The 23,782-nt window shown below is 45.4% G+C and overlaps 2 protein-coding genes and 1 pseudogene across 2 annotated transcripts; 1 reads left to right on the forward strand and 2 right to left on the reverse strand.

Annotated features, from left to right (window-relative positions):
- Positions 1–1,038: 1,038 nt before the first annotated feature.
- LOC137269930 (uncharacterized) lies at positions 1,039–8,664 on the reverse strand (annotated as a pseudogene).
- A 1,635-nt stretch (positions 8,665–10,299) lies between these two features.
- LOC137269932 (uncharacterized) lies at positions 10,300–16,031 on the reverse strand. Its single transcript, XM_067803771.1, has 2 exons — positions 15,455–16,031; positions 10,300–11,661 (listed from the first exon to the last, which is right to left on the reverse strand). Exons 1-2 carry the CDS (start codon positions 16,029–16,031, stop codon positions 10,361–10,363), a joined length of 1,878 nt encoding a protein of 625 aa, XP_067659872.1. The 3' UTR covers positions 10,300–10,360.
- Positions 16,032–16,399: 368 nt separating this feature from the next.
- Positions 16,400–21,680, forward strand: LOC137269931 (E3 ubiquitin-protein ligase SspH2-like). Its single transcript, XM_067803770.1, has 2 exons — positions 16,400–16,442; positions 20,977–21,680. The coding sequence occupies exons 1-2, from the start codon at positions 16,400–16,402 to the stop codon at positions 21,678–21,680; spliced, it is 747 nt and encodes a 248-aa protein (XP_067659871.1).
- Positions 21,681–23,782: the final 2,102 nt, after the last annotated feature.

The following is a 23,782-nucleotide window of genomic DNA, read 5'->3' on the forward strand; positions in this document are numbered from 1 at the left end:
TATGAAGGAATGAAATGATTAACCACACCAGAAAGTGTGTTCAAGGTCCTGGCATCACTGCTTGAGGCTGCGGCAGTCATGTAACTCGGACAAATAGAAACCAGTTTTCTGATATCGCCAAATATGTGATTGCGTAAATGAGGGATGTGTCCACTTCACCATCTCAACCCCCAGACACTCTTATCCAGAACACACGCTCCCGGTCCATGGGTCCGATCTATCGCAGACCCCATGACTCAACTGGCAGAGCATGCCACACCTTAATCATGTCTTAGTTATATTTACAGCTAAGTGTATACAGCTAGGATATAAGTGAGAGGTGAGATGTACGCGGTGTTATAGTGTATACAGCTAAGATATGAGTGAGAGGTGAGATGTACGTGGTGTTATAGTGTATACAGCTAAGATATGAGTGAGAGGTGAGATGTACGTGCTGTTATAGTGTATACAGCTAAGATATGAGTGAGAGGTGAGATGTACGTGGTGTTATAGTGTATACAGCTGTGAGAAGTACGCGATGTTATAGTGTATACAGCTAAGATATGAGTGAGAGGTGAGATGTACGTGCTGTTATAGTGTATACAGCTAAGATATGAGTGAGAGGTGAGATGTACGCGGTGTTATAGTGTATACAGCTAAGATATGAGTGAGAGGTGAGATGTACGCGGTGTTATAGTGTATATAGCTAAGATATGAGTGAGAGGTGAGATGTACGTGGTGTTATAGTGTATACGGCTAAGCTATGAGTGAAAGGTGAGATGTACGTGGTGTTATAGTGTATACAGCTAACGTATGAGTGAGAGGTAAGATGTACGTGGTGTTATAGTGTATACACCTCTCACTCATATCTTAGCTGTATACACTATAACACAACTTACATCTCTCACCACTGTCTTAGCTGAATGCTATACGACCACGTGCCTCATCTCACCTCTCACTACTTTATTAACCGTGACTTCACTTCACATCACATGCATAGTAATGACAACATATAACTAACAATACGAAAGTGACATAGAACTGTGTAATATATCAGAAGTTTTATTCATGTACACACCATTATACGAGAAATTAGTCCGTAAGAAAGGCAGCGTGTATTAGGATGGGGCTGTAGTTGCAGGCATCTGTAAACACATGTATGTATACGTAGTCAACGCTGGCCGTAAACAGCAACGATTGTGACGGTATTCCCCGGCATATGCACGCGACTATCACATTTATGACGTTACTTTCACGCATATGCAAAGACTATCACGTTTATGACATTAGTTTCACGCACATGCACGCGACTATCACATTTATGACGTTACTTTCAAGCACATGCACGCGACTATCACATTGATGACATTAGTTTCACGCACATGCACCGACTATCACATTTATGACGTTACTTTCACGCATATGCAAAGACTATCACGTTCATGACATTAGTTTCACGCACATGCACGCGACTATCACGTTTATGACGTTACTTTCACGCACATGCACCGACTATCACATTTATGACATTAGTTTCACGCACATGCACGCGACTATTACATTTATGACATTAGTTTCACGCACATGCACCGACTATCACATTTATGACGTTACTTTCACGCACATGCACCGACTAACACATTTATGACGTTACTTTCACGCACATGCACCGACTATCACATATATGACATTAGTTTCACGCACATGCACGCGACTATCACATTTATGACGTTACTTTCACGCACATGCATCGACTATCACATTTATGACGTTACTTTCACGCACATGCACCGACCATCACATTTATGACGTTACTTTCACGCACATGCACCGACTATCACATTTATGACATTAGTTTCACGCACATGCACCGACTATCACATTTATGACGTTACTTTCACGCACATGCACCGGCTATCACACTTGTAGCGCTACTTTCATCCCCTTTTGCAATGCTCTCACACACCAGCATGCTGTAAATACGAGCGTGAAGAAAATTTCATACACGTTGATGTTACTTTCACCCCACGGATGCATTAAAAACAAATATCACAATGTTGTTACTTTCACATCATGCACGCGGCAAATTAATATATTTTATGTTAAATAACCCCAAGATGTCTCAAACCATGTATGCGGTAAATAGCCTACTGGAGTTACTTTCAAACCATGCATGCAGTGAAAATGCTTTTGACCCTAATTTCAAACACATACAATCAAAACAGAGACTTTGACTTTGATTTTACACATATATATATCTGGTATACATGGTGATGGCATTTCATGCATACAAGTGGAAGCAGTCTTTTGACATTAATGATACACACATATAAGTGGAACCATCCCCTGGACTTTATTATTGTTAAACACTACACTCTACTGACACACACGGCTCTCATGAGACACATACTAATGTCACTTTACTGACACACGTCACTCATGGGGTACATACTAATGTCACTCTATTGACACACGTCACTAGTAAGGTACCTACTAATGTCACTCTACTGACACACGTCACTCATAGGCTTCACACTAATGTCACTCATGAGATAGAAACTAATGTCACTCTACTGACACACGTCACTCATGAGGTACCTACTAATGTCACTCTACTGACACACGCCCTTCATGAGGTACCTACTAATGTCACTCTACTGACACGCCCTTCATGAGGTACATACTAATGTCACTCTACTGACACACACCCTTCATGAGGTACATACTAATGTCACTCTACTGACACACGCCCTTCATGAGGTACATACTAATGTCACTCTACTGACACACGCCCTTCATGAGGTACATACTAATGTCACTCTACTGACACACGCCCTTCATGAGGTACATACTAATGTCACTCTACTGACAAACGCCCTTCATGAGCTACATACTAATGTCACTCTACTGACACACGTCACTCATGAGGTACATACTAATGTCACTCTACTGACACACCCTTCATGAAGTACCTACTAATGTCACTCTACTGACACACGCCCTTCATGAGGTACATACTAATGTCACTCTACTGACACACGCCCTTCATGAGGTACCTACTAATGTCACTCTACTGACACACGCCCTTCATGAGGTACCTACTAATGTCACTCTTCTGACACACGCCCTTCATGAGGTACCTACTAATGTCACTCTACTGACACACGCCCTTCATGAGGTACCTACTAATGTCACTCTACTGACACATGCCCTTCATGAGGTACCTACTAATGTCACTCTACTGACACATGCCCTTCATGAGGTACCTACTAATGTCACTCTACTGACACACGTCCTTCATGAGGTACATACTAATTTCACTCTACTGACACACGCCCTTTATGAAGTACCCACTAATGTCACTGTACTGACACACGTCCTTCATGAGGTACCTACTAATGTCACTCTACTGACACACGTCACTCATGAGGTACCTATTAATGTCACTCTACTGACACACGTCACTCATGAGGTACCTACTAATGTCACTCTACTGACACACGTCCTTCATGAGGTACCTACTAATGTCACTCTACTGACACACGTCCTTCATGAGGTACCTACTAATGTCACTCTACTGACACATGCCCTTCATGGAGTACCTACTAATGTCACTCTACTGACACACTTCATTCATGAGGTACCTACTAATGCCACTCTACTGACACACGTCCTTCATGAGGTACCTACTAATGTCACTCTACTGACACACGTCCTTCATGAGGTACCTACTAATGTCACTCTACTGACACACACCGCTCATGAGGTACCTACTAATGTCACTCTACTGACACATGCCCTTCATGGAGTACCTACTAATGTCACTCTACTGACACACGTCATTCATGAGGTACCTACTAATGTCACTCTACTGACACACGTCATTCATGAGGTACCTACTAATTTCACTCTACTGACACACGAACTTCATGAGGTACCTACTAATGTCACTCTACTGACACACGCCCTTCATGAGGTACCTACTAATGTCACGCTTCTAAAAGACACGTGACAGGTGTGTAGATATTCTATTGTGTTCACAAACGTCATCCTTTGTGGATCAACCTTTTCTATCTTGTAAACGATTTCAACAGTATCAGCTGACTGTACACTGTCTGCGAAATATTTTTATGTCAAAAAGCACACGTAAAATCTCGAAGTACTGCAAATCACATGGTTTGATAACCGTGTTCTTTACCGGAACGTCGCATGTATTGTAATAAAGAGGTTGTATACCCTAATAATGTTTACCCCTGTTGTAATGCAGAAACTTATTTCTGTACAACTACTCTCCCTACCTTCCTTTCTTGTAATAAAACAGCTGGATAGTTATAGAACTATCCATTTTGTTCTAAACTTGTACATGAAAAATATACGTTTGTTGTTGTAGTAGAGAAGTTGTACAGCCATCGAAATACCCGTTTCGCGCAATAAAGAAGCTGCATATCCATTGAACTATCCCCAAGTTTAACAAATTGTACATCAATGTAATTATCCCTTCGTTGTGATAAAGAAGGTGTATCTCAATATAAGAGTGTCCTTGCCGTATTAAACAAGATGTATCTCCACAGAACTACCCCCTTTGTAATACTGAAGCTACGAGAGGCGTTCAATGAGGTTTACAAGCTGGGCATTTGTGTTTATATTTACAGTGTCAGATCTTAGCAGGTGTTATCTTAGTCAAAATATAATGTTGACATATGTCATAACAATTCCGAGACACAACATTAATTAGGATACAAATGCTCCATTGACCGAGGGGTCTTCACAATCATGGATTCACTCAAACATGAGCAACGTGTTGTAGTAACGTTCCTTACAAAGGAAGGATGCAAAGCTACAGAAATACATAATCGCATGTGTAACGTGATGGGTGAGGATGCTCCTAGTTTGTCCACAGTTTGTCGCTGGTCTCTTCAGTTTAAGCGGGGAAGGAAGTCCACAGACGATGAACCACGGTCAGGCAGGCCCTCAGAGGTCACCCAACCGGAAGTTATCGCCGCTATAGAAAAAGGAATTTTAGCAGAGCGGCTAGTGAAAGTGTCAGAACTCTCTTTGGAATTCCAGATATCGGTTGGGAGTGTTGAAAAGACAATACATGATCATCTTGGAATGTCCAAAGTGTCTGCAAGATGGGTACCCAGAAACCTCAGCGCTCAAGATCGCCATCAAAGAACTGAAGGTTGTAAGGAGCTCCTTGATCTCTATAATGCAGATGAAGCCAGATTTCTGTCTCGTCTGATGACAGGTGAAGAAACATGGATCCACCACTGAGAACCTGAAACTAAACTGGAATCCATGCAGTGGAAGCACCCCAGTTCCCCTCCTCCACAGAAGTTTCGCACTCAACCATCTGCGGGCAAGGTTATGGCCACTACCTTTTGGATGCCAAAGGCATATTATTAATTTATTACTTGCCACACTAAACTGCAATGAATGGTCAATATTATGCCAACTTAATGCAAGAACTGCGAAATTCCATTCGACAGATACGTCGTGGAATGTTGTCACGTGGTGTTGTCACGTGGTGTTCTGCTTTTGCACGACAATCCCCCAGTTCACACGTCTCGAGTTGCACAGGCTGCAATAACAGTTAGGCCAGGCTTTGAACAATGAAGTCACCCAGCCTACAGTCCACACCTAGTCCCTAGCGTGGTGGGCAAGCTGGCTAAGGTGCCAGGCTAGTGATCCAGCGAGCTGGCTAAGGCGCCAGGCTAGTGATCCAGCGAGCTGGCTAAGGCGCCAGGCTAGTGATCCAGCGAGCTGGCTAAGGCGCCAGGCTAGTGATCCAGCGAGCTGGCTAAGGCGCCAGGCTAGTGATCCAGAGATGTTCAGATTTCGGGATCGAGCCCACCTGTGACCGGGTGTAAAAACCTTGGAGTCAACTTTGTGTGCAGACTCTTTCGGTGTTGTCACAACCCCTAGTGTACAGTACACAACCATGTGCACTTAAGAGAACTCACGAATCCGTTGGTATATAGCCAGATGGTGGCCACATGAACACGTGCATACACCTAGTTGCGGGTACAGCAACGTGCAGTAAACTTGGACAAAGTGCTGTGACTATGTGTCCCAGTCCACCCAGCTGTCAATTGCAACTTGAACATGCACTAGTGCATGGATATGTGCGCTATATAAATATCCTATCTCTCTATCTCTCTATCTATCTATCTATCTATCTATCTATCTATCTGCACTTCCGGGATGACGGAGATGTCAAAGCTGCCAAAGGCGTGGTTAGTGGGGCAACCTAAAGACTGCCTGTCTGTGCCTGCCTGCCTGCCTTTAGGGTGCAGGCTAACGTTTGAGACCAGACCCAAGAGCTCTCCTGGCATTAGTGCCACTCTTCGAGGGTCTGGAGTAGTTCATGAAAACATCCTGGCGTAGCTCTCAAAGAAATTGAAGAATGCCGTTGTATCCCCCATCCTCAGTATATTCATGAGTGTGATGTAGTGCCTATATAACACCCTTCTATCACCTTGCAGCCATGGTCGAACCCAATGAACATTGTCTTCTATGCCTTCTTCTCAGATAGAGTCAAGGGTCATTGCATCATGTTGCATAGTCTGTCTGCTGCTGCGGCATATGAACAAAGTCCATGGATGCAGCTTTGCGGGAATGTTGATCCATGACCAGTATTGCCAGAGGTGCAGGATACTTTCACACTCGACTGCCGATTTTGGCAACAAATCTGCCCAGAATTGTGTCAGTGTCCGATTACCCTACGAATAGTAACCGATTTGTCGGGAGAGTGTTGGAAATGACAGATTAGTGTCAGGTCACCCTCGAATTACAATCCGAGCGCAGTCGGATCAGTAGGACGCCATCTCTGGATATAACGGACAGACATCGGACCGCAGTCGGATCAGTAGGACGCCATCTCTGGGTATAGCGGACAGACATCGGGCCGCTGTCGGATCAGTAGGACGCCATCTCTGGATATAGCGGACAGACATCGGACCGCAGTCGGATCAGTAGGACGCCATCTCTGGATATAGCGGACAGACATCGGACCTCATCCGATCAACCCGATGAATGTTGGATCTCTATCGGATTTTACCGAAAAGAGGCAAAATTTGGATCAGATAGGCTTCAGATTAGGTTCCGATGGTGGGTGGAATGGGGCATAAACAATATCATGTAGAAAGTGATTACATGTAACACATTTCTGCATCAGCTGGGATTTCTGCATCAGCATAGTTATCCTCCCCCACCCCAACCCCTACCCTTACCCCAACCCCTACCCTTACCCCAACCCCTACCCTTACCCCAACCCCTCTTGAAAGAGGAAGCTGCATATCAAAGCAGCAATCACACACATTGTTAATACACTGTATCTACAAGAGTCACCTTACTTACACACACGTTCATCGTACTGTATGTTCAGGAGTCACCTTACTTACACACACGTTCATCGCACTGTATCTACAAGAGTCACCTTACTTACACGCACGTTCATCGCACTGTATATACAAGAGTCACCTTACTTACACACACGTTCATCGCACTGTATCTACAAGAGTCACCTTACTTACACACACATTCATCGCACTGTATCTACAAGAGTCACCTTACTTACACACACGTTCATCGCACTGTATGTACAGGAGTCACCTTACTTACACACACGTTCATCGCACTGTATGTACAGGAGTCACCTTACTTAAACACTACAACTACACACTTTGATTTTACGGTACATTCAAACGTCACATTTAACAAGCAATGCGTTTAAACGTAAACGTTTATGATATACTGACAGAGGATAAAGCGTTCCTCGTTGATAAAACATATGGCTGCAGTATGTATTTAGATTATGTTATTTACATGGAAACAAGTAAAAGACGTGCTGTAATGTATACTCACAGTTCAAATGTCTAACCGATGCCAAAGTAATTTTTGTCAAAGTATTGATAGTTCAGCATCTCCAAATAAACTGCAATTTACAATCTAGGAGGAGGCAGTGTACAGGTTGACAGAGTTCTGTCAGTCGCATCCAATTGTCGCATCCAACAGTCGCATCCAATAGTCGCGTCCGACTCCAGTCACATGTCAGACCCCAGTCCAGGCACATCGGGACGACATTTAACTGGTGTTGCCTTGAAGTCCCTGGCAGGAGACGCACCGCAAAACTCCGTCACTGCACCGAAGCCGACTTCAATCGTATCCAACTCAACGCCATATTCGTCTGAGTCGGTCACAAATATAGACAGTGAATGTCTGCCCCCAGAGTAGCCTCCCCTTCCAACATAGCCTGAATGGTGGAATACGTTCCAGAGACGACCGTTCCCTGATTCCTCCGTTGTGTTGACTGTACCAATGACGTCAGAGTCAATTGTAACTGAGATGACGTCACTTCCACCATCATTGGAGTAGACAAGGTCGTGTATTATAATGTCAACTGGAGATCGCAAACATAAATCTAAGGCGATTGACTCGCCGGCAAAGAGGGAGACCGACTTGACATTAGTGACTGCGCGAGATCGCAGTCGGAGTCGACACTCAGGGACGCGGCTGGAAGCGGCCACCTGCTCCAGCGGTAACAACACGGCGGCGTTGCTCTCCAACATCAGTGTGATTAAGAGAGCACTTAGCAAAACTGTCAACGGCATCCTTGCTGAGAGCGTAGTGGTCTGCTTGTGCAGCGTGGTAGACTGGCGCTTGTACCCGCCTGTCTCCTGACATTTATATCTGACATTACACAGCTATTACACAACACTAGGCGGGGAAACTATGTTTAGGAGGTATTTGAAAGACGAGGAGGAGATGTGGATAGGAATGCAAACAAACTTGTGTTGGGGGAGGGGAGATAGGTTGGAGGAGGGTTGCCCGTGGCTCGTGGCTCGGGACAGTAGTCTCACACTGCCACAACACCAGGTTGGTGCCACCATTTCTCTAACACATGTGCTGGTTTGTGCCACCAGTTCTGTGACACACGTGGAGGTTGGTGCCACCAGTTCTGTGACACACGTGGAGGTTGGTGCCACCAGTTCTGTGACACACGTGGAGGTTGGTGCCACCAGTTCTGTGACACACGTGGAACCAGGTCTGTGACACACGTGGAGGTTGGTGCCACCAGGTCTGTGACACACGTGGAGGTTGGTGCCACCAGGTCTGTGACACACGTGGAGGTTGGGGCCAAAGTTCTGTGACACATGTAGAGGTTTGTGCCACCAGTTCTGTGACACATGTAGAGGTTTGTGCCACCAGTTCTGTGACACATGTAGAGGTTTGTGCCATCAGTTCTGTGACACATGTAGAGGTTGTGCCATCAATTCTATGACACATATGCTGGTCTGTGCCACCAGTTCTGCGAAACTTGGTGCTACCAGGTCTGTGACACATGTGGAGGTTGGTGCCATTAGTTCTTTGACACATATAGATGTTGGTGCGAGGTTGAGGTTGACACAGAGGTTGATGTCACCTGGTCTGTGACATAAGTAGTTGTTGGCGCCACAGTTCTGTGACATCTCTGAAATACAGACGGAGATAAGTGACTATTATACTAGATGCGTGAATGAGATAAATGGCTGATATACGATTCTGAAGTGCGTGTCGGCTAAACTAGTTCACATTCCATGAGACTATCGGCGATCCCCCAAGAGTGTCCTAACCACCACTGGAGCGTGGCTAGAATGTATCGACTTGTTAACGAGGGTACCTGGTCACCGAGCCTCCTGAGTCTTCCCTGACGACGATTTCTTAACGTCTCGTCGGTGACTTCAGTTGACAGAGTGAATACGGACTTCGTTGTTGGGCTCGATTTATGTTAGGTTCCTGATTAATCGATCCTTGTTTTGGAGGCCTATCGAGGCCAGTTATTGTTGTGAAAATCTGATCCTAACACTGAACACCACAGTATGAAAACACGTAACGTTTCATGGCATTCCTGTAATTGAAACAAGCCGACATGTCTTCATTTTATGGAGGAGACATTCCCAGTGTGAACCCCAGTAGAGCTGAGCGAATTCCAGGTGACTCACGGTATGCTAAGTCAGTGTTACTACTTAATGACTCAGAATGATTTGAAGACCCCAAACGCAACTGTCACAATGAAGACTATGCACGTACGAAGTGTACAGCCGACGTTCAATGTCTAGATTGTGCTTATATTTAAAAAACGATGTATCTCTGGCATACGTTCAAAAGCAGACCATTCTTCCGACGAACGAACAAAGCATCTATCTTTCATGTAACCCTACATCTTTTGAGACAATGAAATATGAAAAGCGACAAAACGAAATGTTTCGAAAACACTGTTTATTGCAAGGGAATGATTAGAAAGCTGTATCTCGGCGTACATGGTCTGATCATGTCTCACTGAATTACTCCACTTATTTCATTTGCAGCTTGGCTCTGTGTTCTTCGTTTGGTGCATGTGTTATAGCGACACATCCATTGTGGTGAGGAGCGTGATGTTGCTGCCAGTGAACGATTGCCACGGATCAAACATGGACACAAACTCCGTGTTGTCTGCAGACACAAAAGCACTGGCGAGCTGGTCCTGGTTCAGACACGGGAGAACTAGGGAACTCAGCCGACTTACCTCGCCAATAGGGGTTCCGAAGAAGGTAATGGTAGTGGAAACTGTTCCCATGGCAACAGCTAACCTACTGGTTCCGAACTCCGTCTGGAGGGTCATATCAAAATCACTACCGTTTCCGTTGATGCCCACAGAGGCCAGGTTTAGTCCAGGGCTCCCACTGGATACGTGCGCCTGTGTTGGGTAGTACACGGCCTGGTGAGAAGCGTCGCCCTGGGGGAACAACAGAATACCACCGTCGTCCCTCAACAACATCCGGGACGTCATGTTGCCGTTGTCGTCAACTGCTGAGAGCTGGATAGCTGAACACGGAACTGCGTCTTCCCGCCCTACACTTACCCACATGTCATTGCTCCGGCCTGGGAAGGCCTGGATATAGGCCGAGTTGCCCGACAGCAGAACGGAAGGGTTGTCTGTCGTTAGGCCAAGACTTCTGTGTACAGTCAGGGTGGTTGTGATCACCTGGGTGTAGGTGATTGTCATTAGAGAGCCTCGACTCGACACGATGTCGTAGCTGGCCAGTCCCCCCGAGCAGAAGGGTTTATCGGCGCGCTGGATTGTGATGTCCTCGTCCTCGGGTCCACTGAGCACTACGGACGTGTTCTTTTTAATGTTGTCTGATGACGTCACAATGTCACGAAACGGTGGTGCAGAGCTTTGGGGTTGACTTCTTCCTGGATTGTCACGCTCCGATATTTTGTCAGAGGACGGGTAATGGTTACCAGTCGATAGAGAGTCTGTGAAGTACTCGCCATTGTTTTCTGTGACGTACCCACCATTGCTGTCCGTGACGTATCCACCATTGTTGTCTGTGACGTACCCACCATTCTTAATGGTGACATACCCACCATTATTGTCTGTTACGTACCCACCACTCTTGTCTGTGACGTATCTATATTTGTCGTCGGTGAAAGAGCCACGACTGGTGACGTACTCCCCAGTCTTGTCCGTGGCTAAACCACCATTCTCATTTGTGACTGTACCGGCATTGCTACTTGAATCGTACTGTCCAGGTTTGTCTGTAATAGAAGTACCATTGTTGACTGTGACTGTATCACTGGTAGCGTCTGTGACTGGGCTGTCAGTCTGACCGGGGACTTCCAGATCTCTGGTGGGAACTAGCGTTGAGGCAGGCATCCCTGAAACGTAATGAGTGTATGGTCGAAATAGTAGCTGCCACATAACAAGGACGCACAAGCGAAAAAGAAGGATTAGTACAGAGCAGGCAGGAATCACTGACCTGAGAGAGACGATTAAACCTGGTGGTTACCACTGGTCTAGGACAGACGATTAACCCCGGTGGTTACCACTGGTCTAGGACAGACGATTGAATGTGGTGGCTACCACTGGTCTAGGACAGACGATTGAATTTGGTGGTTACCACTGAGCTGGTATAGAGGACTGATTTTAGCGGTTACACAGAGCTGGTACAGACGATTGATTTTGGAGGCAACAGCTAACCAGGAACTGAGCCTGAACTCGTGGGCATAACGGAATTCCACAACTGGAGATATTCTTCATTTCGCAGTCATACAAAACGCAGGACATTACTGAACTACGGTTTTCACTAAACTAGGGGTATTATGGAGGATTTGGTATTCCTGAACTAGGGTGTGCTCCTCAACTAGGGTGTGTTCCTCAACTAGGGCGTGTTCCTCAACAAGGATGTGTTTCTCAACTAGGGTGTGTTCCATAGCTAGGGTGTGTACCTCAGCTAGGGTGTGTTCCTCAACTAGGGTGTGTTCCTCAAGGATGTGTTTCTCAGCTAGGGTGTGGTGTGTTCCTCAGCTACGGTGTGTTCCTCAACTAGGCTGTGTTCCTCAACTAGGGTGTGTTCCTCAGCTAGGGTGTGGTGTGTTCCTTAGCTAGGGTGTGTTCCTCAATTATTGTGTGTTCCTCAGCTAGGATGTGTTCCTCAACTAGGGTGTGGTGTGTTCCTCAACTAGGCTGTGTTCCTCAACTAGGCTGTGTTCCTCAACTAGGCTGTGTTCCTCAACTAGGGTGTGTTCCTCAGCTAGGGTGTGGTGTGTTCCTTAGCTAGGGTGTGTTCCTCAATTATTGTGTGTTCCTCAACTAGGCTGTGCTCCTCAACTAGGGTGTGTTCCTCAATTATTGTGTGTTCCTCAGCTAGGATGTGTTCCTCAACTAGGGTGTGGTGTGTTCCTCAGCTAGGGTGTGTTCCTCAACTAGGGTGTGTTCCTCAATCATTGTGTGTTCCTCAGCTAGGATGTGTTCCTCAACAAGGATGTGTTCCTCAACTAGGGTGTGGTGTGTTCCTCAACTAGGGTGTGTTCCTCAACTAGGGTGTGTTCCTCAGCTAGGGTGTGGTGTGTTCCTCAGCTAGGGTGTGGTGTGTTCCTCAGCTAGGGTGTGTTCCTTAACTAGGGTGTGTTCCTCAACTAGGGTGTGTTCCTCACCTAGGGTGTGTTCCTCACCTAGGGTGTGGTGTGTTCCTCAGCTAGGATGTGTTCCTCAACAAGGGTGTGGTGTGTTCCTCAGCTAGGGTGTGGTGTGTTCCTCAGCTAGGGTGTGGTGTGTTCCTCAACTAGGGTGTGTTCCTCAATTATTGTGTGTTCCTCAGCTAGGATGCGTTCCTCAACTAGGGTGTGTTCCTCAACTAGGGTGTGGTGTGTTCCTCAACTAGGGTGTGTTCCTCAACTAGGGCGTGTTCCTCAACTAGGGTGTGTTCCTCAACTAGGGTGTGTTCCTCAGCTAGGGTGTGGTGTGTTCCTCACCTAGGGTGTGGTGTGTTCCTCAGCTAGGGTGTGCTCCTCAACTAGGGTGTGTTCCTCAACTAGGGTGTGTTCCTCAACTAGGGTGTGTTCCTCAACTAGGGTGTGTTCCTCAGCTAGGGTGTGGTGTGTTCCTCAGCTAGGGTGTGGTGTGTTCCTCAACTAGGATGTGTTCCTCAACAAGGGTGTGGTGTGTTCCTCAGCTAGGGTGTGTTCCTCAACTAGGGTGTGTTCCTCAGCTAGGGTGTGGTGTGTTCCTCAGCTAGGGTGTGTTCCTCAGCTAGGGTGTGTTCCTCAATTATTGTGTGTTCCTCAGCTAGGATGCGTTCCTCAACTAGGGTGTGTTCCTCAACTAGGGTATCGTGTGTTCCTTAGCTAGGGTGTGTTCCTCAACTAGGGCGTGTTGCTCAACTAGGGTGTGTTCCTCAACTAGGGTGTGTTCCTCAACTAGGGTGTGTTCCTCAGCTAGGGTGTGGTGTGTTCCTCAGCTAGGGTGTGGTGTGTTCCTCAGCTAGGGTGTGTTCCTCAACTAGGGTGTGCTCCTCAACTAGGGTGTGTTCCTCAACTAGGGTGTGTTCCTCAACTAGGGTGTGTTCCTCAGCTAGGGTGTGGTGTGTTCCTCAGCTAGGGAGTGGTGTGTTCCTCAGCTAGGGTGTGTTCCTCAAGAAGGGTGTGGTGTGTTCCTCAGCTAGGGTGTGTTCCTCAACTAGGGTGTGTTCCTCAACTAGGGTGTGTTCCTCAGCTAGGGTGTGGTGTGTTCCTCAGCTAGGGTGTGGTGTGTTCCTCAGCTAGGGTGTGTTCCTCAACTAGGGTGTGCTCCTCAACTAGGGTGTGTTCCTCAACTAGGGTGTGTTCCTCAACTAGGGTGTGTTCCTCAGCTAGGGTGTGGTGTGTTCCTCAGCTAGGGAGTGGTGTGTTCCTCAGCTAGGATGTGTTCCTCAAGAAGGGTGTGGTGTGTTCCTCAGCTAGGGTGTGTTCCTCAACTAGGGTGTGTTCCTCAGCTAGGGTGTGGTGTGTTCCTCAGCTAGGGTGTGGTGTGTTCCTCAGCTAGGGTGTGTTCCTCAGCTAGGGTGTGTTCCTCAATTATTGTGTGTTCCTCAGCTAGGATGCGTTCCTCAACTAGGGTGTGTTCCTCAACTAGGGTATCGTGTGTTCCTTAGCTAGGGTGTGTTCCTCAACTAGGGCGTGTTCCTCAACTAGGATGCGTTCCTCAACTAGGGCGTGTACCTCAACTAGGGTGTGGTGTGTTCCTCAGCTAGGGCGTGTTCCTCAACTAGGGTGTGTTCCTCAACTAGGGTGTGTTCCTCAACTAGGGTGTGGTGTGTTCCTCAGCTAGGGCGTGTTCCTCAACTAGGGTGTGTTCCTCAACTAGGGTGTGTTCCTCAACTAGGGTGTGGTTTGTTCCTGAGCTAGGGTGTGTTCCTCAACTAGGGCGTGTTCCTCAACTAGGATGCGTTCCTCAGCTAGGGCGTGTTCCTCAACTAGGGTGTGGTGTGTTCCTCAGCTAGGGCGTGTTCCTCAACTATGGCGTGTTCCTCAACTAGGGTGTGTTCCTCAATTATTGTGTGTTCCTCAGCTAGGATGCGTTCCTCAACTAGGGTGTGTTCCTTAGCTAGGGTGTGTTCCTCAACTAGGGTGTGTTCCTCAATTATTGTGTGTTCCTCAGCTAGGATGCGTTCCTCAACTAGGGTGTGTTCCTTAGCTAGGGTGTGTTCCTCAACTAGGGTGTGTTCCTCAGGTCGGGGATATTCCTCAGTTAGCGGTATTCCTGAACTAGAGCTATTTCTTAACTAGGGGTATTCCTGAACTAATGAATTTCACTGAACGTGGTGGCATAACTGAACTCGGAAGTACTTCTCAACTGAAGGTGTGCCTCAACCGGCGATGTTCTTCATTTGGGGTTGTTACTAGGAATCCAAAGGTGATGGGGGTGTACATGGCTGTTGTAGTCTAATGTATGTGAGTTTGTTAAACCTTGATGCTTGGATTGACACAAGTATTTTGTGTACACGTTAAAGTGGTCTGAAGACTATGTCTTCTGTGAGTGGCAGATAAATGCTATCATGATGAACAACGGGACAGGCTGGGTCGATATGCCAACTTCTGCATTATTGTGTAAGCAACGTTATGTGTGAGAGAAGTCACATTGGGTGAGAGGAACGGCTTCACTAGTACAGGGTTAAAGCTATCCTGAACTTACTTTTGATGGGGACGTCATCATTTGGGGCACAAGGGTAGTCTGGAGCAGCCGGCGTAGGGTAGTCGTCATCACAATCCATGTTGTCGCTGTCACTGTCCACGTCTTGCTGCACCCTCAACACCAGGGCGTCGAGTTCAACGCCCCACTTATCTGCCTGTGTGACAGACACCTTAAGGGTATGGGCCCCCTCCTGCAGGGACACCTGCTCCCCTAAAGGTCCAGTGCCCGAGAATATGTTCCACAGTTCACCCTCGAAGGAGGTGTCGTGGGTCTTCACCTCACCCAGAGGCTTGTTGTCAATGGAGACGAGCACGGCATCCTGCCAGCCATCATTTGAGTAGATGAAGTCTTCCAGGCTGACGACGGCTGGGTTTTCGAGGCACAAGTTCAGGACGAGACCTTCGCCTTGGAACATCCAGACATTCTGGAGATTCGTAGCGTTAGATCTTGGCATGAGTCGACAGCTGGGGTAACCGTTCTGGATGGCAACCTCGTCCAGCTGTATTCTGACTATAGCCTGGCCCATCTGGAGAGACACTGCAGCAACCGCCACGCTTAACAACGTTGTGACGTCCATGTTGGCGTGTGATGACGGGCACGTTGTCGTCAATATATATATACTCTCTCACAAAGTCGCGCCCAGGCTTAACCTTGTTTGTTTCAGAACAAAATAACTTGTTACTGACGTGACATATTTCATGGAAGCCATTGTGATTCAGGGACAGTCTCAAAGAGGATTTCATGTTTACAGTATCAATGATGATAATGAAATCTTAGTGAGCCACATTTGACACGCAGTCATTTGTGATCTGAAGAAAACATCTCCAGAACTACAGCCAGAATACGGCGTTGCAGCATCATACAAATATTAGCATTGCACCAGAAAGTCAGATATGTGACTGACTAGCTGGATATGTGGCATGTCAAGGAATACGCATATACAAGATGACGGAGACTCCTGCTGGATCAACCTGCGACGGCCCCTTGTGTTTGTTCTTCCACTGTAGCGACGAGGGGAGACTTACCTATGTCACGTGACCCCTGGCGTGCTGTTTACTGGCAGATTTTCTAATTGGTATGTGAACTGCCTCTGGTGAGGTGTTAAGCTTGTTAGCTTGTAGCGGGCCCATGGTGATCCTGCACACCTACGTGCAAGCCTCCCCTTACAAGGACACGCTACGCCGTGACAGAACCTTGTTAGTTCCACGTTTGTGAAAAGTGTCCATTTAAGCATATTCAGTTTATTGCAGTTTATTGTTTCGAACAGCCACAGAGAGATTTATTTGAATATGTATCTCAGACAACATCCAGGTGGCTGTCCCTTCATACATCCATACATATCAGTCAGACAACATCCAGTTGACTGACCCTTCATACATCCATACATATCAGTCAGACAACATCCAGTTGGCTGTCCCTTCATACATCCATACATATCAGTCAGACAACATCCAGTTGGCTGTCCCTTCATACATCCATACATATCAGTCAGACAACATCCAGTTGGCTGTCCCTTCATACATCCATACATATCAGTCAGACAACATCCAGTTGGCTGACCCTACATACATCCATACATATCAGTCAGACAACATCCAGTTGGCTGACCCTACATACATCCATACATATCAGTCAGACAACATCCAGTTGGCTGACCCTACATACATCCATACATATCAGTCAGACAACATCCAGTTGGCTGTCCCTTCATACATCCATACATATCAGTCAGACAACATCCAGTTGGCTGTCCCTTCATACATCCATACATATCAGTCAGACAACATCCAGTTGGCTGTCCCTTCATACATCCATACATATCAGTCAGACAACATCCAGTTGGCTGTCCCTTCATACATCCATACATATCAGTCAGACAACATCCAGTTGGCTGACCCTACATACATCCATACATATCAGTCAGACAACATCCAGTTGGCTGTCCCTTCATACATCCATACATATCAGTCAGACAACATCCAGTTGGCTGTCCCTTCATACATCCATACATATCAGTCAGACAACATCCAGTTGGCTGACCCTACATACATCCATACATATCAGTCAGACAACATCCAGTTGGCTGTCCCTTCATACATCCATACATATCAGTCAGACAACATCCAGTTGGCTGACCCTACATACATCCATACATATCAGTCAGACAACATCCAGTTGGCTGTCCCTTCATACATCCATACATATCAGTCAGACAACATCCAGTTGGCTGACCCTACATACATCCATACATATCAGTCAGACAACATCCAGTTGGCTGACCCTTCATACATCCATACATATCAGTCAGACAACATCCAGTTGGCTGTCCCTTCATACATCCATACATATCAGTCAGACAACATCCAGTTGGCTGACCCTACATACATCCATACATATCAGTCAGACAACATCCAGTTGGCTGACCCTACATACATCCATACATATCAGTCAGACAACATCCAGTTGGCTGTCCCTTCATACATCCATACATATCAGTCAGACAACATCCAGTTGGCTGTCCCTTCATACATCCATACATATCAGTCAGACAACATCCAGTTGGCTGTCCCTTCATACATCCATACATATCAGTCAGACAACATCCAGTTGGCTGACCCTACATACATCCATACATATCAGTCAGACAACATCCAGTTGGCTGTCCCTTCATACATCCATACATATCAGTCAGACAACATCCAGTTGGCTGACCCTACATACATCCATACATATCAGTCAGACAACATCCAGTTGGCTGTCCCTTCATACATCCATACATATCAGTCAGACAACATCCAGTTGGCTGACCCTACATACATCCATACATATCAGTCAGACAACATCCAGTTGGCTGACCCTTCATACATCCATACATATCAGTCAGACAACATCCAGTTGGCTGTCCCTTCATACATCCATACATATCAGTCAGACAACATCCAGTTGGCTGACCCTACATACATCCATACATATCAGTCAGACAACATCCAGTTGGCTGACCCTACATACATCCATACATATCAGTCAGACAACATCCAGTTGGCTGTCCCTTCATACATCCATACATATCAGTCAGACAACATCCAGTTGGCTGTCCCTTCATACATCCATACATATCAGTCAGACAACATCCAGTTGGCTGACCCTACATACATCCATACATGTCAGTCAGACAACATCCAGTTGGCTGTCCCTTCATACATCCATACATATCAGTCAGACAACATCCAGTTGGCTGTCCCTTCATACATCCATACATATCAGTCAGATAACATCCAGTTGGCTGTCCCTACATACATCCATACATATCAGTCAGACAACATCCAGTTGGCTGACCCTACATACATCCATACATATCAGTCAGACAACATCCAGTTGGCTGACCCTACATACATCCATACATATCAGTCAGACAACATCCAGTTGGCTGACCCTACATACATCCATACATATCAGTCAGACAACATCCAGTTGGCTGTCCCTTCATACATCCATACATATCAGTCAGACAACATCCAGTTGGCTGTCCCTTCATACATCCATACATATCAGTCAGACAACATCCAGTTGGCTGTCCCTTCATACATCCATACATATCAGTCAGACAACATCCAGTTGGCTGACCCTACATACATCCATACATATCAGTCAGACAACATCCAGTTGGCTGTCCCTTCATACATCCATACATATCAGTCAGACAACATCCAGTTGGCTGTCCCTTCATACATCCATACATATCAGTCAGACAACATCCAGTTGGCTGACCCTACATACATCCATACATATCAGTCAGACAACATCCAGTTGGCTGTCCCTTCATACATCCATACATATCAGTCAGACAACATCCAGTTGGCTGACCCTACATACATCCATACATATCAGTCAGACAACATCCAGTTGGCTGTCCCTTCATACATCCATACATATCAGTCAGACAACATCCAGTTGGCTGACCCTACATACATCCATACATATCAGTCAGACAACATCCAGTTGGCTGTCCCTTCATACATCCATACATATCAGTCAGACAACATCCAGTTGGCTGACCCTACATACATCCATACATATCAGTCAGACAACATCCAGTTGACTGACCCTATGTACATCCATACATATCAGTCAGACAACATCCAGTTGGCTGACCCTTCATACATCCATACATATCAGTCAGACAACATCCAGTTGGCTGTCCCTTCATACATCCATACATATCAGTCAGACAACATCCAGGTGGCTGTCCCTTCATACATCCATACATATCAGTCAGACAACATCCAGTTGGCTGTCCCTTCATACATCCATACATATCAGTCAGACAACATCCAGTTGGCTGACCCTACATACATCCATACATATCAATCAGACAACATCCAGTTGGCTGTCCCTTCATACATCCATACATATCAGTCAGAGACCTTCAGCCGACCATACAGACATTTAGATAAGACACATTCAGTCTAAAATACAGACATCTAACTCAGACACATCAGTTGAACATACAGATATCTACATCAGACACATCCAGCATAACATACAGACATCTAGATCAGACACATCCAGTCAAGCTTACAGACATTTACATCAGACAGACCAAGTTGACCACACAGACATCTAAATTAGACACATCCAGTCAACCTTACAGACATTTACATCAGACAGACCCAGTTGACCACACAGACATCTAAATTAGACACATCCAGTTGACCACACAGACATCTACCTCAGACACAGTCGAACATACAGATATCTACATCAGACACATCCAGTCGAACGGTGTGAGTCTGTCTCTATATTTCTCTGTGTGTGTCTGTCGCGCTGCGTATTTGCCTTTGTGTTCATGTGTGTGTGTTTGTGTGTGTGTCCGTATGTTAGTCTTTGTTTGTGGTCTTATGTTTGTGTGTGTGCATGAGTGTCTTTTTGTCTGTCTGTGTGTCATTCTGTCCCTGCTTGTGTCTGTATGAATCTGGCTGTGCGAGTCTGTGTGTTTGTCTCGGTGTCTGGTTTTGTGTGTCTGCATGTATATGTCTGCATTTCTCTGTGTGTGGGTCTCTGTATTTGTCTCTGTGAGTTTCTTCTCTGTCTGTCTTTCTGTGTGTGGCTATGTGTCTCTCTGTGTGCATTGTGTGTCTGTGTCTCTGTGTGTCTGTCCGTACGTCTGCCTCTATCTGCGTCTCTCTCTGTATGAGTCTCTATCTGTGTGCCTCTGCCTATATCTGTCTGTCTATGTCCGTCTCTGTATGTGTCAGTCTGTGTATGCGTATGTCTGTGTGTGCGTGTTTGTCTCTTTGCTACTCTGTGTGTGTGTCTAATCGTGTGTGTGAATTTGTGTCAGTCAATGTGTCAGTACCTCTCTGTGTCTCTGCATTTGTCTGTGTCTCACACTCACACCACCCACTACTCTCTGCTCCACTTACATCACCCGTTTCGCTCTGCTCCACTCACACAAGGCCATTCTGCTATTCAACTCTGTTCACACCACCTACTCTTCTTAAGTCTTCTCCACTCTTCTCAAGTCTTCTCCACTCTTCTCAAGTCAGCTCCGCTCCTCTCGAGTCTTCTCCGCTCCTCTCAAGTCTTTCCCGCTCCTCTCAAGTCAGCTCCGCTCCTCTCAAGTCTTCTCCACTCCTCTCAAGCCTTCTCCGCTCCTCTCAAGTCTTCTCCGCTCCTCTCAAGTCAGCTCCTCTCCTCGCAAGTCAGCTCCGCTCCTCTCAAGTCAGCTCCTGTCCTCTCAAGTCAGCTCCTGTCCTCTCAAGTCTTCTCCGCTCCTTTCAAGCCTTCTCCGCTCCTCTCAAGTCTTCTCCGCTCCTCTCAAGTCTTCTCCGCTCCTCTCAAGTCAGCTCCTCTCCTCTCAAGTCAGCTCCTCTCCTCTCAAGTCAGCTCCGCTCCTCTCAAGTCTTCTCCGCTCCTCTCAAGTCTTCTCCGCTCCTCTCAAGTCAGCTCCGCTCCTCTCAAGTCAGCTCCGCTCCTCTCAAGTCAGCTCCTCGCGTCTCAAGTCAGCTCCGCTCCTCTCAAGTCTTCTCCGCTCCTTTCAAGTCAGCTCCTCTCCTCTCAAGTCAGCTCCGTTCCTCTCAAGTCAACTCCGCTCCTTTCAAGTCAGCTCCTCTCCTCTCAAGTTAGCTCCGCTCCTCTCAAGTCAGCTCCTCTCCTTTCAAGTCAGCTCCTCTCCTCTCAAGTCAGCTCCTCTCCTCTCAAGTCAGCTCCTCTCCTCTCAAGTTAGCTCTGCTCCACACAATTCTGTTCCATTCACTGATTCCCAGACCAACCCACCTACTCACTCACTCACTCAGTCACACCATCCACTCGTCTCCGCTCCACTCTTGTCCAATCCACTCATTTTGCAAATGTCATTCCAAATTTCCATGGTTTTAAAGCATGCTTTTGGGCATTTTCTTGTGAATGTTTTCAATGTAGTTGGTTAATGCAAACATGGTACATTGATTATGTCTTTCTGTTTTCTTCCTCACAGAATTTCTTTTTATTCTTTGTAAATCTTGTGATAATGTGAATGCAATTTCAAGATTTCCTCTGGGCTACGAATACTAAGTAACATTTCAAACTATTGTTACTAGTCAAATGCCTACACCAGGATTGGGATAAAGCCTTTAAAGCCTACATTAATAAATTTTTGAGATTCCCTTTCGAATGATAGTGCATTAAAACATTTCAAATTATTAAGTAAATTCTGAGTCAACAGTTTTCAGACATTGTTTAACTATTATTTTTAACCACTTGCCAGAAGTGGGATAATACCATTAAAACCTGCAGTTTATGGAATTTCAAGAAACTGTCTTGGCTGATGATAGTAAATAGCATTTCAAATGTTCAAGCAAATGATACATGTAGTGGATCATGAGATCTAAAAATCAGACTTTTAAGTATTATCATTAATCACTTGCTTTAGACCAAAAGAGGAATAATAACTATAAAATCTATGGTTCATGGAATTTGAAGATTTCCTTTTGACGAATGATGGTAAATAGCATGTGGAACTTCGAAGCAAATCATGAATTTACTGGGTCTCTGGCTCTAATTTTAAAGATTTTAAACTATTATCATTAATGACATGCCTTTAATCAGATGTGGGATAAAAACTTTAAAACCTACAGGTTATAAAATTTCCAAAGGTTTTCCTGCCTGATGGTAGTAAGAAGCAACTGAAACATCAGATATTAAATGTAGTGGGTCAGAGACTTTTAACTATTACTATTAATCATGTGCCTTTGACCAGAGGTTGGGATAAAGCCTTTAAAACCTACAGTTTCTATAATTTCAACATTTGACCAGAAGGGAGATAAACCCTTTAAAACCTAGAGTTTCTATAATTTCAACATTTGACCAGAGGTTGGGATAAAGCCTTTAAAACCTACAGTTTCTATAATTTCAACATTTGACCAGAGGTTGGGATAAAGCCTTTAAAACCTACAGTTTCTATAATTTCAACATTTGACCAGAAGGGAGATAAACCCTTTAAAACCTTCAGTTTCTATAATTTCAACATTTGACCAGAGGTTGGGATAAAGCCTTTAAAACCTACAGTTTCTATAATTTGAACATTTGACCAGAGGTTGGGATAAAGCCTTTAAAACCTACAGTTTCTATAATTTCAACATTTGACCAGAGGTTGGGATAAAGCCTTTAAAACCTACAGTTTCTATAATTTCAACATTTGACCAGAAGGGAGATAAACCCTTTAAAACCTACAGTTTCTATAATTTCAACATTTGACCAGAGGTTGGGATGAAGCCTTTAAAACCTACAGTTTCTATAATTTCAACATTTGACCAGAGGTTGGGATAAAGCCTTTAAAACCTACAGTTTCTATAATTTCAACATTTGACCAGAAGGGAGATAAACCCTTTAAAACCTTCAGTTTCTATAATTTCAACATTTGACCAGAGGTTGGGATGAAGCCTTTAAAACCTTCAGTTTCTATAATTTCAACATTTGACCAGAGGTTGGGATAAAGCCTTTAAAACCTTCAGTTTCCATAATTTCAACATTTGACCAGAGGTTGGGATAAAGCCTTTAAAACCTACAGTTTCTATAATTTCAACATTTGACCAGAGGTTGGGATAAAGCCTTTAAAACCTACAGTTTCTATAATTTCAACATTTGACCAGAAGGGAGATAAACCCTTTAAAACCTTCAGTTTCTATAATTTCAACATTTGACCAGAGGTTGGGATAAAGCCTTTAAAACCTTCAGTTTCTATAATTTCAACATTTGACCAGAGGTTGGGATAAAGCCTTTAAAACCTTCAGTTTCCATAATTTCAACATTTGACCAGAGGTTGGGATAAAGCCTTTAAAACCTACAGTT

This window comes from Haliotis asinina, unplaced genomic scaffold (genome assembly GCF_037392515.1).
Source record: "Haliotis asinina isolate JCU_RB_2024 unplaced genomic scaffold, JCU_Hal_asi_v2 scaffold_18, whole genome shotgun sequence".
Lineage (NCBI taxonomy): Eukaryota > Metazoa > Mollusca > Gastropoda > Lepetellida > Haliotidae > Haliotis > Haliotis asinina.